The sequence below is a fragment of the Dermacentor variabilis genome, chromosome 10, assembly GCF_050947875.1.
Source record: "Dermacentor variabilis isolate Ectoservices chromosome 10, ASM5094787v1, whole genome shotgun sequence".
NCBI lineage: Eukaryota > Metazoa > Arthropoda > Arachnida > Ixodida > Ixodidae > Dermacentor > Dermacentor variabilis.
In genome coordinates, this window is record NC_134577.1 from 25,441,047 (window position 1) to 25,459,087 (window position 18,041).

The window sequence follows — 18,041 nt, forward strand, 5'->3', positions numbered from 1 at the left end:
GATAAGCAGGAGGAGGCCTGGAATTGACATTGGAACGAGATGAAGAGGAAACGAATCGCCCAGCAAACAGACGAACAGCGCGCCGAACGACTGGCTAAACGCCGCAACATAGCTAGACAACCAGACTAACCTGGACTTGCAATCAAGATTAACCAAGTCTAACCATGCTGTGCCTTAGCTTTCGCTACGTATATCCTGGCATAGCCGAGCTAAGCCACTGTTTATTTATTTACTCATACAGTTGGCCTGTCGGCCGTTGCAGGGTGGGTCAAAGCAGCACTTCAACAATTAGTACATGGTATTACAACAATGCATATAGCACGAAAATAAAACATGTCAGTAGCAATATTTCGGCAATTAGTACAGTACAGCGCAACGCCCAAAGCGGCCTTAACGTTCCGCGCATGCGCAGTCTGGCCCTGCTGCTTCTTTGCGTGTGTCAGGGAGCCACTTACGCTGTGTGCTACAACTCTCTGCAATTCACACTCGCAGCCTCTGACAACCGAGACGCCCTCGAGAAAGTCGACCTGCTTCTGTTCAGGAAAAAGAAATTCTACAAATTCTGGGGCTACGGCTTCTCGCTGCGACGGAGCAAGGGCGAAGATGATTCCTACTACATATACGTGGATGTACGCGATCTTCTTTTTTTTTTCCGGATATAGGCCCGCGCGTGTCCAGTACCGTCTTCTTAAGTGCACCGAGATGAAAAAAAAAAATTGAGCTCTAGCTGACTTAATCGTGTATATCCTTGCGAGATCCCTCGTACGTTTGCTGCACATTGTTTTCATTCGTTTCCCAAATTAAGTTTGGAAGAAATTACGTAAAATGTTTATCCTGCATATCAAGTCAGACACATGCGTAACTACGTGGAAGTAGTCTAACCTATGGCCACCAGTTTTCGTTGTGTCGTCAGGTATGACGAAATTGAACCACGAAATACATTTCGAGTGCTTAGATATGAGAGGAGAATCTAAGATGAGGCATTAACATGCAACCCACCTTCATCTCCTTGTTTAGACAAAGAACAGCAGTGTTTACCATAAGAAACGCAAGGAGGCGGTTACTTTGTCCACGAGCATGCAATATACGCAAAACGCAGAAATGCTTTTCCGTGATACCCACTGGGTCGATTTTAATTAAATTTGTTTCTTTCGGGATATAACGTTAAATTATACTAAGTGTAGCGAGCAAAATTTCCTCTTAGGGTCCAGATCTTTTTTAGAAATATTGCCGGAATTGGTAAGTTTATAAAAAAAATAGCAACACGAAGATTATAAATTCGTAATTCTGCACCAAAAACAGCTATAAGTTGCGTCTGTTAGAAAATCTAAAGCGGAAAAATTTGATATAATTATTTACATTCCTCGCGAATTTGTTACAATGTTACAAAGTACTGCTCGCATATATTTCAGAGCTATGTTTGTACTATATAAATTTTGTCTGCTTTAGATGTACTGTGAGGTGCAGTTTACAGCATTGTGATATTTGCCATTGATTAGTTAGATTTTCGCAATTTTCAACTATTTCCATTTTTAAAAGTTGACGACCTAAATAAAGATGTTACCTACAGTAGCTAGACTTTACCTTTTCTTCTCATGCTGCAAACGTAATCAAACTTGGTGCAATGGCCACAGAGATAGGAGCTCCCCAAGCTAAAGCTTCCTGTTAAGTGGGGTCTTCAGGTTCGCAACATACTAGCTGGCAATAAGAACCAACCTGAAAAATTGATTAGGTCCCTGTAGTGTCTTCGGGTCTCCGGAGGTATACCTAAGCTTCCGTGCAAAGCTTTCTTTCTACCGTGGCCGCCAGACGGTGACCGCGGACAGTCCGGCGGACAAGTCCACCGTCCTTCCGCTGGACGTGGTGCTGTACGTAAACGGCAAGTCTGTGATGAACGAGTCCCTGTCCAAGGCGCGAAAGCTCATCGCACGCACGGGCGACACCATGGTGCTTTCCGTGATGTCGTGCAGCTCCTACCGGCTTCTCACCACGCGAAGAGACATGTTCAGCATCATGCGCTCCGTGCCCAAGGAACAGGTACGCCACCTGTCCGTGGGAAAGCGCATTTCGAAAGTGCCGCCCTCTATACAGTCGTGGAGTTTCCTACAAAGTGCACCACGCAACGAGAACTCTGGCCCACGTGCCTAGACGGAAGCTGCAATGTGTACGACGCTTCAGCAAAGGGGGGCGTTGCACTGGGCTGCCATCTTATAACGATTCGGCAAAGCGAAACCGCGTTCACTTTCCCTCGCGTGACTGGCCAGAATCGCGCTGTCGTCAGCGAAGAACACAATTCTGACCAATCGCACGATTGCGAGAGAACTCTCCGAACCACTTATGATAGTCGTCCCTGGACATCGTCAATTTCCGCTATATTGTGGAATTCTGTAGTGGCGGCGTCTTGAGTCAATCAGAGACGCCGTATAGCAGCCTCCTGGGCCAGTATTAACTGACAATTAATGTAACGAACTCAACAATACGCCACATACTTTTACAATTTCCGAAATAGCGCTTCAGGACGAGTGTGACGGGCAGTACATGGATTCGCCTAAATTTCCCCCCCCCCAAAAAAAAAGTGTGTAACACACTAAGAAGAAACGGCAAGTCCGTTTAGGGTGGCAAATAAAACTTCGAAATCCTTGTCCTCCTTTCTTCAGTGAAAGTAGACACAAAGGAAGAAGCCATCATTCTGGTCCTGCGTTTTGCTTGGAAACCACTTGAGCGCAAGCAGGTTAGGACAAAATGATCGAAGGCGTGGGCAAACACGGTGCACGAACTTCAACTGCCTTATTTTATGGAAATTCAAACACTTGTATTCAATTTTATTTATCAGTTAATACAGAAACGGTTATATACAGAAGGGGGTTCCAAAGTAAAAGAAAACTGCAGGCAGGGCCGCTTACATTATTACACATGATATAAACCATGTGTAATTCATGTCTACCATGTGTTCATTCCCTATAAGCCACCCATCGGGGTGGCGTAGAAAGCTATGGCGTTGTGATGCTAAGCGCGAGGTCGGGAGGCTCGATAACCAGTCGCGCGGGTTATAATGCAAAAAGAAATGAAAGAAATTATAAAAAAACTTTGTTACATGCGCATGTCAAAATGTTTGTGACACAAAGCTTTAGTACAGCGGTTAATCAAATCCTTTACAACTAACGGCAATGCGTACAATTTTGTTTACTTCCATACCGTGCATCAAGCGATCTCCAACCGAGTGTTTATGTTCTGCCACCACAATGTTCACAACTTTATCGCCGTGCCATATTTTTTTATGTTTATGTGCACTGGGACGTTCACAAGCTATAGGCCGAAACGCAAACTTCAGTTGCAGGCAGATACACGGCGTGAGTCGTATGTGACGTCACGACGTTTGTTGATTTAGTAATGGCGATGCCAGGCGTGTGCACGGTGAAGTACGGCACGTGTCAAGCAATACTTGGGAACGGTGCGCCTCTTGTGGTGTCAGAGAGGGATGTACCCGTTCTCGACGATTGGCCAAGAACGGGAACGTCCCCAGTTGCATATGCAGAATGTCCAAGCAAATAAACATAAATAGGCAGACTCTGCTCCAGTTGACATCTACGTAAAGTGGAGCATTCCCGGTGTGAATGGCTCATGAAACATCTGCTGTGTGTATGAGGTGTGGTTTTCGAGCTTTTCGAGCACGGACCCAGTCAAGCCTTTTCAGGCTTTTTTCCGTGCTCCAAACATCTGGCAGAAGTTAAATAAAGCTCAATTGAATTGACTAAATATTAGTATTAAACAGCAGCATGATATACGAAGAAACATCGTTTGCAGTGAATTTTAGGCAGGCTGCATACCATCTACACATATTTACATGCAGTGGATTGTATATAGATATTATTTGTTTAAATTTTTTGTGGTGTCGATAGTGTGGTGTTGCGCTCGTGGTATTTCTGATGCGTCGGTTCTTCTAGTGCAACATGCGGATCGAAACGCGCCAAGCGTCTCAATGCGCTGGCTTGCCCGTGAGAAAGGATGTTCGAAGCCGCATGTCGACGCATGCGTCCTTAACGTAATGGTTTCAGCGTCAGGCGTGTGTCTAGAGTTCGTGTGTTGGAATCCATAGAATTTCATATTAGTAGACCTAGAGGGAAATCTGATGCTGCGATCGTTCAACCACCATGGGAATGATGGGGAGTACAGGCTTCGGATTGGCATACTGTTGACTGGCGAACTAGTCTACGAGTATTTTTGGCAGTTTTGGTTTCGCTTCAAGCGCAATTGCTATAACCTGCAGTGGGACAGTGCAACGCAAAGCTCTCTGCCTTTGTTATGTTGCTCGAAGTCGCGATAGCGCACTGGGCCATCGGCTGGGTTGATGTTTGTGTCGCGGTGCGGTGTCGAAGCCCCGACGAGGAAGCGACGGCATCGTAAACGTTGAAAGAACATCTTTTGAGCGTTTGGACCTTGGTTAAGTTTGTTAGGTTTGCGCTGTAGCGTTATGTGCTTTATGAAACTTCAGAATAGGAAAAAGAAGGCACTACTGATACAAGACAGTTGTACTTCTAGTGGCTTGACAATCAGGTTTTATTGAGGGCTTCATTATGCATTTCTCGTTTACGTACTCACTGAAATGCGTGTTTTAGGACTTTGAGAACACAAACTTACTTGTGGTAGGAAAAATTGCTGCTTCCTGGCTGTAGTCTAGTGTCGCAAAATGGGTAAGTGCAAAGCTGCGCCATAACGCTTCGGAACCGGTACGTCAATATAAAATATGATGAAGCATACTCGTAGGAGACCACTAGCGTCCTAGCTAGCACTGCAGCAGACGTTCAGCAATCGTGACAGCCGACGCAGCCTTTCGAAAGAGCGAGAGAGTTCGCAAGTGCCTGTCGTTTGCGAGAAGTCTCGCGTTTGCAGCGAGCAGATGTCGTAGCAGACGACACTTGTAGCATTCCGCTCAAGGGCGCAACACTTTCTCACAATACAAAATTTTTATTTACATAAATACTTGAGTATCCTTATATAAGTACATGCACGGTTGTTATTGCTGTTGCAAAATAAATAAATTATTATTCTCTGGCGTTAAATCGGGAACAGAATAGCACAAGAATGCATACCCTGGTGTGCCCTAGTAATAAACCATAGTAAACCATGCTTCCATCTCAAGGTCATACAAGCTTTATGCAGCGTATTGTACATTATATAACATACTGCAGAAATCAAATTAGATTTTACGGGATAATATTCGAGTATAACTTTGTTTACCGCGCCGCAAGCAAACGCCACTAGTCTAAAGATCGAAGTCAATCCGAAGCCTGTACTTCCCATCATTCCCATGTAGGTGGAGGCAACGCTCATGAGAGCCCCCGTAGACACTAGCGCCACATTTCCCTCTAGGGTATGTATTTAGAAACTCTATGGTGGGAATCTTTCCGTCAGACTATTTTACAGTGATAACATTAAGGGCCCTGTTGCGCAGTGATCACGGCGTCGGCGACTTTGAGCGTGAGTTGACCGTGAGCGAAACGTGTACACCAATCATAGCGCCGACGTTCGCAGCGTGCTTTCTACCAATCACAGAGCGGCGCTCGCAGCGTGCTTTCTGCCAGTTACAGAGCGACGCTCGCAGCGTGCGTTCTACCAGTTCCAGAGCGACGCTCGCCGCGTCATCATTATCATCATCAGCCTGGTTACGCCCACTGCAGGGCAAAGGCCTCTCCCATACTTCTCCAACAACCCCGGTCATGTACTAATTGTGGCCGTGCCGTGCCTGCAAACTTACAGTAACTCTAGTTTGCCGTTGCTCCGGCTCCCGCTGCGTGGAGTATACCACTTTTGTCGGCGCCTGTACATATGCATATATATACATACACACATATATAAGGGAAATAAGAAGGGAAACCGAGTTTCCCCGAATATTGTTCACGATCATATGAAGCCAAGGAAAGCTTAGATTAAATCTCTGCTGTGGTTGAAATTGAAATCTAGAAAAGGTCTGAACCTCAACTAAACGAATGAAAATTAACTGGTAAGCTAAGAAAACCAAGGTGAACTTTCACTAATTACCGAGGAGGTAGGTTCACGCTCAAGCGCCTCGTGAAACAGTGTGCTAGCTGAGCCAAGTCGAGCAATGGTGGTGACCGTCATGTGCAGTGCCTCGGGGAAATGCGTGCCGCAGTACAATACCTGTTGTCCTGTTTTTTTTCTCATGCCTCATGAACCGATTAATCGAGATTAAATCATTATTCCAAAGATTGGAAAGTTAGAACTGCCCCCCACAAGGCGCTACTGGCAATAAAATCGCCTACAGCGCTTGTCGAATGGGTGTAGCAGTGCTGTAGTTGACCTGCAAAGGGGACGCCGAGCCCTTCCTTAAAAAAATGGAGGGGGGCCCGGCTTCCTCCCCCCACCATGACTTTGAGCACTGCGGTGCATAAATCCTAGATAGCGCCATCTCCTTAAGTGCTCGGCATTAGAGGCCAGATACGTACGGAAAACTGTGTGGAACTCGGCAAGAATACTTGCTTTAAAATTACAAGAAATTGTGAGATACATCCCCCATTCCATTAATAAATCCGTTTGCTTTAGAGATATCCGTGCGCTGACATGCAATGTTAAGAATTTGTCTAGGGATCATAGTGGGACACGCACATATTGGACGATTGGCCAAGAAATGTAAGGGTACCTATTGTGTGGTTAAATCCAGGAATCTGGTGAACATAATGCCCCACACTGTAAAATCATTTACACCCTTAAAAGTGAAAAAGAGTGTAAATGTGTCTATAACTCACACCAGTGATAGACACATCTACACTCTTTTTCATTTTTAAGGGTGTAACTTATTTTACAGTGCACTACATTAACAGATCGTTGTGCCTTACATATAGCGGTGAGGAGAAAATATATGTTCAGGTTTTATTGGCAAGTTAATATAAAAATTATTATAGATATTCTATGCACACTCGGTCAGCATACAAGGCTTGTATAAGCCACCTTGCCAACAGGTTTGTATAACCTTCACATTTATATTTATAAATGCAGCTGCGGGATTATTTACGGACCAATCAGCAGTACCGCTAAACCCGGGAAAATAAGCGAAGAAAACTTCGGTTTAAGAACGACATGTGTGATTAGTTTTAGGTGGAAAAAACCACGCGTGGTTCAAATTAGTCCGGAGCAATCCACTACAGCGTCTCTCGTAGCTTCGTGACGTTAATAAACCCCATCAACCAATTCAAACCATTCCCTGCTATGAGGAGGGGCAAAATGGATTGACCTACTAGAAGCCCTATAAAGCAAAACTATTCCAATATGTTTTTATTCCAATCTCCTGACGTCAAACTTGCGTAACCACCGACGCAAGCATCGGGCGGTCACCCGCAGCGTTGTCTGAACAGACCAATCAAACGCTCTCCTCGTTCATAGCAGGTCACTTTTGTTTGCTTGAAAAACGAATAACGTTGCCTACACTGAGCGGCACTTGCCTTATCTAATTGGCTGACAAGAGGCGAGGAGCACGCTCAAGTGGTGAGGGATTCGATGGGGCCGAGCCACTGCACTTAAAATCGACAACCGGATGAAGTGGGTGGTGCTGGCGTCTGCGATTGGTCCGCTTTCCCTTACTTAGCTTGCAGTGGCTGGTCGAAAATCGCGGTGGCACGCAACGGAAGCTTAAGAATGCCGCTAAAACGGATCCTCAGCAAAGAGTCAGCAAAACGCGGTCGTAAACGTTCCAAAAGTGCTCGAAAACGACATACTGCCACGCAAAGAGTTATACGCAAATAAGTGCGCAGGTGCGGGTAGCCGCAGGGCCTGAGCGATCGGCGGCAGCCATCTTTTATTCCTTTCATAACGGGGCAGTCTGCAGCTATTTAAAAAAATTCAGTTTTGGTCGTCATATTAGTGCATCTTTAACGCATACACGTGACTTTTTCGCGGTGAGTTTTTGCGGTTTTGTAACGTCGAGTGACAGGCAGGTGAAGTAGGTGCAGCCCGAAAACTTTTGACCAATAGCCGAGGGCTAATGGCGAAAAGACGTCGAATCAGAAATAAGATTTTTTTTTATTCTGTTCGGTCAAATCATGCATAATCAGTGTACACGTCATATCAGATGGGGAGTTATCGCGGTTTTCGTGACGTCGTGTGACACAGGTGAAGTAGGGGTGGTTAAAAAAAGTTTTTGGCCAATCGCGGAGGGCTGATTGCAGAATTGGAATAGAAAAGTTTGGAACAGTTTTACGTTATAGCACCCTAGTACTGTGACGTTTTTTAGCAGGAACACTATAGGACATCCACTTTCTTTTTTTTTTTTCTCGACATACCAGGCCTCTGCCCAAGACAGGCTGTATTCCGGGAAGTTCATATACGAACCTTAACATCTCCGTTGAGCCTCCATTTTAGTTCGTAGCTGCCGAAATTACGAGTTGTTTAACGGGTGCACACGTGACCTGTAAGGTTCAGACACTGCGTCATTCGACGTGCAGGTGTCCGTACGCAGCGTGGGCTTCTCGTGTGGCGGCTCGGCGCCCTACGGTTTAAGCCTCATCGACGCCATGGTCTACGACGATAGAACCAAGCAGTTCACTCGCTGCTTCGTGATCACGGTCGGTAGTCTCGTCGAAACCCGTGGCGCGATTCCAGGGTTGCCATTCTGTAAACGCTCTGTCGTGTAGCTAAATTTGCCATCTTGCCTGCTGCGATTGGTTCAGAGCACGGCTACGTACTCACCGATTGGCTCAAACGAGAAAACGCGGCATGATTCTATAGTCTCCAACGAACGTGAAGTACTCTCGGGCGATCTCTTTCGGGAGATTGTTTCGCGATATTTCGCGAGAATCGGCACTGCACACATGCCCGCAAGAGTAGGGCAAACGCGAGAAAGAAGCTTTCGTAGGCTGAGCCTCGCGAAATCTCGCGACAGAAAAACTATCGCCGAAAGTGAACGCCCAGAATGTCGGCCCAGAACAACGAATTCTTTTTTGCTTTTTTTTCGGCTAGACGCATCGCCGGCGTAAAATTTAGCGTAAACTTAAGCTTAAACCTATGCGTATAGATTGAATGTCGCATCGAAGGGGCGTGCGCAGTCGAAGAACGGTACCTGCGCATGCGCACTGTGCCTCTAGAAACTTCCAAGCATCAGAATAGCGATGCCTGTGGTAAATTATTGCGCTGTGCTACAGCACAATCCTGTTAGGCCTTGTTTTGACTACAGTACAAGCAGCATAGCTAAAGAAAGCGGGAACGAGACATGCATGGACGGAAAAAATAAGGATCACCAGAAGTGCTTAAACATTTGAAAGAGTACACAAAATCATCTGTGCAACCAGTGTGCCTTTCTCTGTAACAGGTCAGTGCGAAAGAACCTATGTAGAATAAGGCATTCCACATGAAACCAAAAGTATCAGCACCGGTTAACCTTGCGTTAATATCGCGGTGTGGTCAAAAGTTGACTTTCTTTACGAATGCGTATAGTATGACGATGTGAAACGGAGTCGAGGATGGTAGAAAATTGGGTGGCATGATGAAATGAGAAAATTTGCAAGTGCAAGTTGGAATGAACTAGGGCACCACAGGTGTAATTGGAGATCGCCGGGAGAAGCCTTCGCCCTGGCAATGGGCATTGAAATAGGCTGTCGATGTTGATGACGATCGCATCACCTGAGTGGTTTCTTAATGTCCCGCTTTCGTGACCTTTTTCTTTTCATGCTGCTGGCCGATTTTCGTGATTGCACAAGTTATGCACCGCATACCTTTATAAAAAAAGTCTGTTGCGATCGAGTAAGCGCTCCCATCTTTTCCGTTTCTGTCCCGCTCGCTTCTGTTTCTTCAAATGTACGAGACCGAACGATGTTTCGCGCATGCGCGCAGCGCGCCGACGTGAACGTGTCGGGCAAGGGCTCCTTGTACCCCGGCGACGTGGTCACCGCGGTGGACAGCACGGCGCTCGAGACGCTGACGATCGAGCAGGTCATGCAGATGCTGGGCATGGGCAAGGCCGAGGTTAGCCTGTCCGTCGTGCCGCTGTCGCCCATGCGCGCTAGCCGCTTCGTGATCAGCAAGCTGCAGGAGCAGACCATCACCGACGGCAGTGTGCCCACCCGCTCCACGCGCGCGTCCGAGACCAACCTCTGACGGCACCGCAGCTCGAAGTCGTTCGTTGGCTTGCTCGCGCCGAATTTCGCTGCGCATGCGCGATGCGTCATTACGACGCGGCAGGCGCTACTCGAGCTTGGCGCGCCAGCTCGACGCGCGTTCTGCAAACGCTTTCCTGTCGACGAAGACGTATTGCGAATAGCCGGCCGCTTGCAGTTAACCAGCGACAACCTCGATAGACGAATTGTATATATAACGCCGATTGGGAACTATTTTCGTTTTGTCTCCTATATGTATACGATTTTCGTGCCAGAAGAAGAAAACCGACATTTGTTGCGAATGCACGGCTCTCATAATAAATGGTGGCGTCGGTGCTGTGCGTGTGTTTTGGAAGCCGCGGCAAGGAATACCATTTCGGACAAAGGTGACATCTCCTACGTAACTGCTATGCAGAATTGGCAAATGTTGCTAAAAGACACAGTTGAAATGAGATATTCCCTGTCAGTACGGATAATACTATGTGTATAGCGCATGCATTTGATAAATGTATTAACAAAAACTGAATTGTAACCTGGAGCAACGGAGGCGATTCTGGGAGATCTAGCAAACACGCCCAAAAAAGGACTCCTTCGTCAGCGGATCCAAAACTCGGAGTGGTCAGGCTACGTGTCAGCAGGATTGGTAGCATGCGTGAAGTGCGTCCTCTCCCACTCGGCAATCTAAATCGTCAGTAATACACGATTCATTCACCTCAGGAACTCCCAGATAGATGTCAAACCTCATAACGAAACACGAAATAATACTTAAAAGGAAATATTATAAGGGAAACTCCCTTTGAAATACCGAGAGATTTATATTGCAGTACATGTAATAATGGATATAACTAATCCTGGCTCCCTTCCCCCTTCAATTTCGTTATAACGACGTTTTTTTACTGTACACTCGAAAGGAGAAATCATTCTACTCTCAAGATGAGACCGTCGGTATCAGGCTGTACCTACATGTGTAGTAAACATCACGGTGCGCCTTCACGCTTACTATACCCCCTCCGCTCAGAGCAGGGCATCGCACCCAGCAGGCTGTAGCAGGAACGCTGGCGTGCTTTACGTACAGTTTGCGTGCGCACACCGCATTTGCCGGGCAGTAGAAAGCAGCACAGGCGCCTTCGCTGGGGCGACTGAACGTAGTCTGAGGGTGCTTGCGCTTCGCTTTATCGTTTTTTGAAGCCAAACGGACACTCCGCGTCTTCGTGGGCCCTCTAACCACTTTGAGCTGGGCATGTTCCGTCAAGGAGGCCGCACGACGGCGCTGACGACGTAATTGCACCTGGAGCGTTCGTATAATCGCTATCTAAAAAAAAAAAGTTGCAAAAGATCAGACTCCGTATATACTCATAGCTGATCGCCGTTCGCTTTCGAGAGATGGGGCCCACACGGCCGCGCCATATATACGCAGTAGCCGCCGGATTAGAACCCCCCCCCCCCCCGCCCAATCCTTGCGCGCGTGAGGTTGAGCCGCCATCGTCGGCTCACCCTCCAACGCTTTAACTCGTACATGACAGTATTGACGGCGCGGACTTACGGAGTCGCCATCTGTCGGAAGCGCCTCGCTTGCGTAGTATGAGGGATAACACGACGTGCTCCTCATAGGTTTGGCTGTCGGCGCTCAAGAAAAAAATAAAAGACATGCGGGAGCGCTCTTGGACATTTCTGTAAGTACTGTCGAAAACAATAGAAGCTTTTTAGCGTCAAAATAATAATCTTGGGCAAACAGAAAGCACAGAATGGTTTACAGACGGTACCTATTCGCTGAATATGTACAGTGAACGCCTACACTGCGCGCGGTCGCTGCGATGGAGTGCCCCCGAACCGGTTTCTTGCGTGAAAGGTAGGCAGTCGCTGAGAGCAAACTACGTAAAATATGTTTTTATATTGGGCTGTCTGTTAATGAAATGGAGCATAACAGAACGAAGCCTCAATGCAGCGAACGCACGGGTTCGCAGCGATCGAGCGCGCTTGCATGCATGTTCGCACACCATGTTTCGCTTTCGCTGCGAACGCGTTTTCGCACCGTTCCGTGAGCTGTGTGTCCCAGCATAAGAGCATTTGACAGTGCGCAAGTAGCCATTGTTGCATGGGCGCTATCAGAGCTGTTCAAAAATAATTTCATTATAACTAGGGATTTCGACGCCTATATATAGACAGCGACATGTGATGTGCCGTCGCGACGATTTAACCTTCTTTTTTTCTTGTAAATTCTTGGATGTTTCAAGATCATTATTGATCAAGTTGCATCACACTGCATGTTAATCGGTCTTCGCTGCTTGTTTTTCTTAATCCAATACATTCAGTGTTTGGTGTTAACACAAACATGAGCATATGTCATGCTTTTTTTTTAATGTGCTTCTTACCGTTCCCTTTCTATCCTAGTGAACTTGCCAGTAGCTAGCATCGACAAGTTCATAGATCAAAGCTTCATGACATCAGCCGGGCAGAGCGCGCGGGCGAGCGTCTCAGTGCGCGCTTTGTGCTACTCACTGAACATCGCAGCCCCGACGCCGTAGCAGAAACCTTCCTCGTGGAAGTGCTTGCTGCACACTCGAGTTATAGCCGATGGCTGCTTGCCTGTTCCAAATTTCGCGATCCAACCTTCATGCAGCTTCTGGTCCCGCGGGTACGTCTGAATGCTGACACCGGGCTCCGTTGCGTACGTCCAGCACTGCGGCACCGAGCAGTTGCCTACCATGTTGGACGCCTTCAGTGGCAGCCACTACCTTTCTAGTGTTGTCAAGTAGACACTTGAAGCGGGAAATACCCCCCCCCCTACTTATTCAGAACCCCAGCGCAGGTGGGACTTTAAAATTTCGTTTTCACCTCGCTTCGGCGCTTCCGAAGCAGACGACGCGGCCGCTGAGCCCACGTGATCCCTCATACACGTCACGCCAACGGCAGCGCCAGCTTTTCCAGTGATGGAGCTCATCTCCATAGTGGCGAGCGGCGACGATGTTATCACCCTGGGCCATTATGCGCAACATCACGGCGACGCCGACGGCAGAAATACGCCTGAAGTATTCATATAATTGCTATGAATAAAATTTACTTAATAATAAATACTACTGTTTGGTTCCCTCGGTTGTCGTATCACAGTAGTAGTAGTGCCGCTATTAATATTGGAGCGTAAGCTCCACTACGCCATGTGACGCAAAGTCATTCATCGCGTCGCAATGACTCTGAGCCGCAGAAGCGCAAGTGCGGCAGGTGCGACGTCACGCCACGTGATCCGCTGCAGAGAGGCATCGCATCTGCGCTCACTCGGAGCCTCGCCGCTGCGGTACCACGTGATTAGGCGAGGGTTTAGTGGCTGCTTCGCCGGCGCTTGGTCACTCAGTCTGGTGTGCCACCTGTGTGTGCGCTTCAGCGTAAGCGACAGGCTGAATCCAATCATCCAGTAGATATAGCTAACTGGCAGGCTGCGAAATCTCAAGCAAACACAAAGTTACCTGCTGAAACACTGGAGCAAAGCGAGGCCAGAATAGCGCATTATAGAAAAGCTTACCAGGAGTCGAGGTGTGCCAAGATCGAAGCTACTGCAATCGCCACTGTCGTTCAGCAACACGAACAACAAATAAATTATGGGGTTTTATGTGCCAAAACCACTTTCTGATTGTGAGGCACGCCGTAGTGGAGGACTTCGGAAATTTAACCACCTGAGGTTCTTTAACGTGCACCTAAATCTAAATACACAGGTGTTTTCGCATTTCGGCCCCATTGAAATGTGGTCGCCACGGCCGGGATTCGATCCCGCAACCTCGTGCTCAGCAGCCCAACATCATAGCCACTGAGCAACCACGGCGGGTCACAAACAATAAGGAGACGAAGCTATGGATACAAGCAACGGCACTCACAATGAATGTTTGAAGAACCACTGTTCGGCTGGCGGCAAGCTCGACTGCAATGGCCAGGTTTCACCATGACTTCACAGACAAGCCATTCGGCATAACGGGTGCGAAAGAGTGCGGCCTAGCTTTAATAAAACATTGTGTGCATAGTGTTTGCAAACCCAAGCCAAACAAACCTTTCGCTCGTGATAATTATGTTTAGAAGAGTTAAACCTAAGCCAGTTATTTTATTGACATTCAGATCTAATTCATTTTATTTGAATTCGGCAGCCTGCAATACTGCAGTGTAGCAGGCAGGGCATAACAATTTATTTTAAGTAATGTATATTTGCCCAGCACCATTTTGTGTTTGTCATGCACAAGTGTGCGCCATGAGGTAGCCGTTCATCTGAATGTTGCACTAAGACAGCCATCACACACCATAGATTTAGAACATGGGCAAGACAATGTAGATGCATCACATGAGAGTCCCTTTATAGGGATGGATGGATGGATGAATGCTATTAGTGTCCTGCTTGAAACGGAGTGGGGGTTTGCGTCGCCAAGCTCTTGTTATTGAAGCAAGCCACCTAGCTAGTATACGTGTGTCTTCCAGCTTGATCTAGCTAAGACCACAGCTAGTAGCAGTCTATTGTAAGCTGTACTCTAGACTTCCACATGCCAGCTGGTAGTCCAGCTAATGCTCCCTTTACTTACAGCTAGTAGCCACCTTGAGAAGCACTGCTGCAGCTGCAGCGTAGACATTCTATGTCCAGGCTTGCTTCAGCTTCGCAGATGCTATAGTTAGCTCTACTTACCATGTTTACAATCCTGGAATGTTGCATTCTTATTTTACATGTCACTACAATAGTGCACGTAAGGCAACAACCGCAATAAAATATCCACCTTGACTGTTGTCGGTGTCTTTCTTATGCCAAGTTAATTCCCAACCAGGTGAGCTGTTGTCAAGCCCTTGATTTCATGCCACTGTAGTATGGCACAAATATGAAATTGATAATAATTTAAGATGTTGTATTCCTACCTCCTGTATTAATACAACAATCAAACCCCGGCCCTCAGTCCCCAGCAGATGTGAAGCAACTGACCACGGCAGCGGTCAGACCTGTGACGCAGCAGAGGGTGCTAAGAATGTCTGGATCCATGTTTACAGAAAGTATTCAGAAACCTGGATTGGGAAGAATTGGGGATAAGAGTTAATGGAGAATACCTTAGTAACTTGCGATTCGCTGATGATATTGCCTTGCTTAGCAACTCGGGGGACCAATTGCAATGCATGCTCACTGACCTGGACAGGCAAAGTAGAAGGGTGGGTCTGAAAATTAATATGCAGAAAACTAAAGTAATGTTTAACAGTCTCAAAAGAGAACAGCAGTTTACGATAGGTAGTGAGGCACTGGAAGTGGTATGGGAATACATCTATTTAGGGCACGTAGTGACCGCAGATCCGAATCATGAGAGTGAAATAATCAGAAGAATAAAAATGGTGCTGGGGTGCATTTGGCAGGCATTCTCAAATCATGAACAGCAGGTTGCCATTATCTCTCAAGAGAAAAGTGTATAACCATCTGTGTCTTACCAGTACTCACCTACAGGGCAGAAACCTGGAGGCTTACGAAAAGGGTTCTGCTCAAATTAAGGACGACGCAACAAGCTATGGAAAGAAGAACGATGGGTGTAACGTTAATGGATAAGAAGAGAGCAAAGTGGGTGAGGGAACAAACGTGAGTTAATGACATCTTAGTTGAAGTCAAGAAAAAGAAACGGGCATGGGCGGGGCATGTAATGAGGAGGGAAGATAGCCAATGGTCATTAAGGGTTACGGACTGGACCCCAAGGGAAGGGAAGCGTAGCAGGGGGTGGCAGAAAGTTAGTTGGGCGGATGAGATTAAGAAGTTTGCAGGGACAATGTGGCCACAATTAGCACATGACAGAGGTAGTTGGAGAAGTATGGGAGAGGCCTTTGCCCTGCAGTGGGTATAGTCAGGATGATGGTGATTATTATGATGATGAAATACAGTGCAACAAATTTACATTTCTTCAATACTTAGCACCAGTACTGAAAAAGTTATCCCAATGTTCAGAAAGTATTCAACGTTCAGTATTTGTGCTCTATGTAATGTTCTCCCACTCGTTGTAAACTGCTCCTTGTAAATTACAAGACAACAGTTTTCGCCAAAGCTAGGGCAAGGCAAGTATATGCATTTCTAGTGATCACATGGCGTCAGCACTAACCAACTTTAATTTGTACCAAAGTTTGTAATGAAATATTATTGGAGGTTTTCGTACAAAGTATGACATCTAACACTACACATGTACAGGAGAACAAGCAACTTTACACTATGCCCTTTAATTTTTTAAGAATTTAAGATAGTGTAAACAAGTGTACCTAGCAGTTCAGCCTAAGCACATACTGAGTGAACATAATGCATTAGAGTCCACTCATTTTGTTCAGCCATTCTCTATTTCCCTTTTTCCACAGGCCATGAGTAGGTTCAATGTTCCACCGCATGTGCATCTTATGTGCCAGCAAACTTACACTGGTATGAAAATGCATGGATCCATGTGCAAAACCCACATATACCATTTCCAAGACCGAATACAGCCAATAAATACCACTATCACCTCAGTTAAACTGCACTCTAAATGGCTGCATATGGTACTAATGGCAGCAGAACTGAGTTGCAGTGTATGGTGAGTGCATATTAAGCAAGATTAAATGGCATGCAGAAAGGCTGTTTCCTGTCACTCCACAGACACAACCTTTCATAACTGCTCACAGATGCTTAATGCAGCAGTAAAAAAAATGCAGTCTATTCCATATACTATACAAATGTGATTCGGTATGGTTGCTATGAATACGACTAATACAGTGGGTTCTTAGTAAGTGCAACATCATTACAGAGAATTTAGAAATCTTAATTATCAGTACACCAAAAATTTAAAGTTGTCTTCTTAGAATGGTCATCCAAAATATTTATAAAGTGGTTACAAGGACCAATTAGCTTATTTTAGAGCATCACTAAATGTACTAGATTTTATTTTAAATTAAAGCGAAAAGTGCAGAGAAAACAGGCCAAGACTTGGCCATAATTTTAAGCTTTAAAGGCAGCAAAGAGGCATTCACAATGCTCTCTTGAACATATCTCTCCAGAAACCATTGTTCTAAAAGACTTATTTCGCCTAAATCAGCGCTCCAAAAACTATACCACTGTCACAATGCGCGTGCACCCCCCCCACACACACACACACATGCACGCACGCACACAAAACTGATTTGTAGTGCTTTCAAAAGTTACCATTTGGAATTGCAACTGAAATGTGGCTGGCCTGCCACAAAGAGATTGTTGCAGGCCCTGGAGCCATGTTTCGGTTTAGAGGCCAACCATTTCTGCTAACCGGAAAGGCTTAATTTTCACCTTGGAATGCTTTGTTGCAATTTTCTATGGACAACTGAGACTCCCATGACTCCCATGAGATCACAGCTATGGAACTTCCTTCTACATGCTACCTCAGGGAAAGATGCAGCTGCTTACACAGGGATTGGTGGACTTAATGATTTCTAGTATTCTGCATGAGTTAAAACAAGGCATCAACAGTGTAAAACAAACTGTGCATCAAAATTACTGCTCCCTTTTAAAATCAATTAAGTCACCTAGGAGAAATTGACACATTGGAGTACTGACACTAAAACTTTGTGCCTCACTTTCGTGCTATCTTAGGTAGTTGCCAACCCCACAATTATGACATGGAGCCTCAATTCCTTGAGGAGCACAAATAATTATTACATCACATTTTATGCAGCTAGTTTAAAAATATACTCCAAGGGCAGCACTATTTTATACGTGAAGCATGAACTATGAACATCACCGGAACCGTAGTTGGCACTCATGTGGTGTACGTCACAAACAATTCAATCACGAGTTAGCTGTCTTAATATAGTAGTAGTTGACATGAATATAATGACCTTGTCGCTAAATGTCATCAAATTGACCCTTCCAATTGCGCACTTCTTTTTTGAATACAAGAGGACACTCTTCCCTGTTGTCCTATCGAGACCGTCACATCGAGTATTGGTGAC

At 46.1% G+C, this 18,041-nt stretch overlaps 1 protein-coding gene and 1 long non-coding RNA gene across 9 annotated transcripts in view; one reads left to right on the forward strand and one right to left on the reverse strand.

Annotated features, from left to right (window-relative positions):
• LOC142560182 (microtubule-associated serine/threonine-protein kinase 2-like) overlaps nt 1–11,529 on the forward strand; it is a 47,773-nt gene extending 36,244 nt beyond the window's left edge. For 4 of the 5 annotated variants that reach the window (XM_075672085.1, XM_075672087.1, XM_075672086.1 and 1 more), the window contains 3 exons: nt 493–629; nt 1,810–2,037; nt 9,841–11,529. In XM_075672085.1, the coding sequence (XP_075528200.1) occupies nt 493–629; nt 1,810–2,037; nt 9,841–10,104 (629 nt within the window). In that variant the 3' untranslated portion in view covers nt 10,105–11,529. The remainder of the gene's footprint in view (nt 1–492; nt 630–1,809; nt 2,038–9,840) is intronic. The other variant, XM_075672089.1, reaches the window with a different exon arrangement.
• LOC142560183 (uncharacterized) overlaps nt 1–18,041 on the reverse strand; it is a 58,609-nt gene that overhangs the window by 37,669 nt on the left and 2,899 nt on the right. For 2 of the 4 annotated variants that reach the window (XR_012823313.1, XR_012823312.1), the window contains exon 3: nt 15,550–15,614. This is a non-coding gene — a long non-coding RNA (uncharacterized LOC142560183). Of the gene's footprint in view, nt 1–15,170; nt 15,276–15,539; nt 15,615–18,041 lie in introns of all 4 variants that reach the window. The other 2 variants (XR_012823314.1, XR_012823315.1) reach the window with 2 other exon arrangements.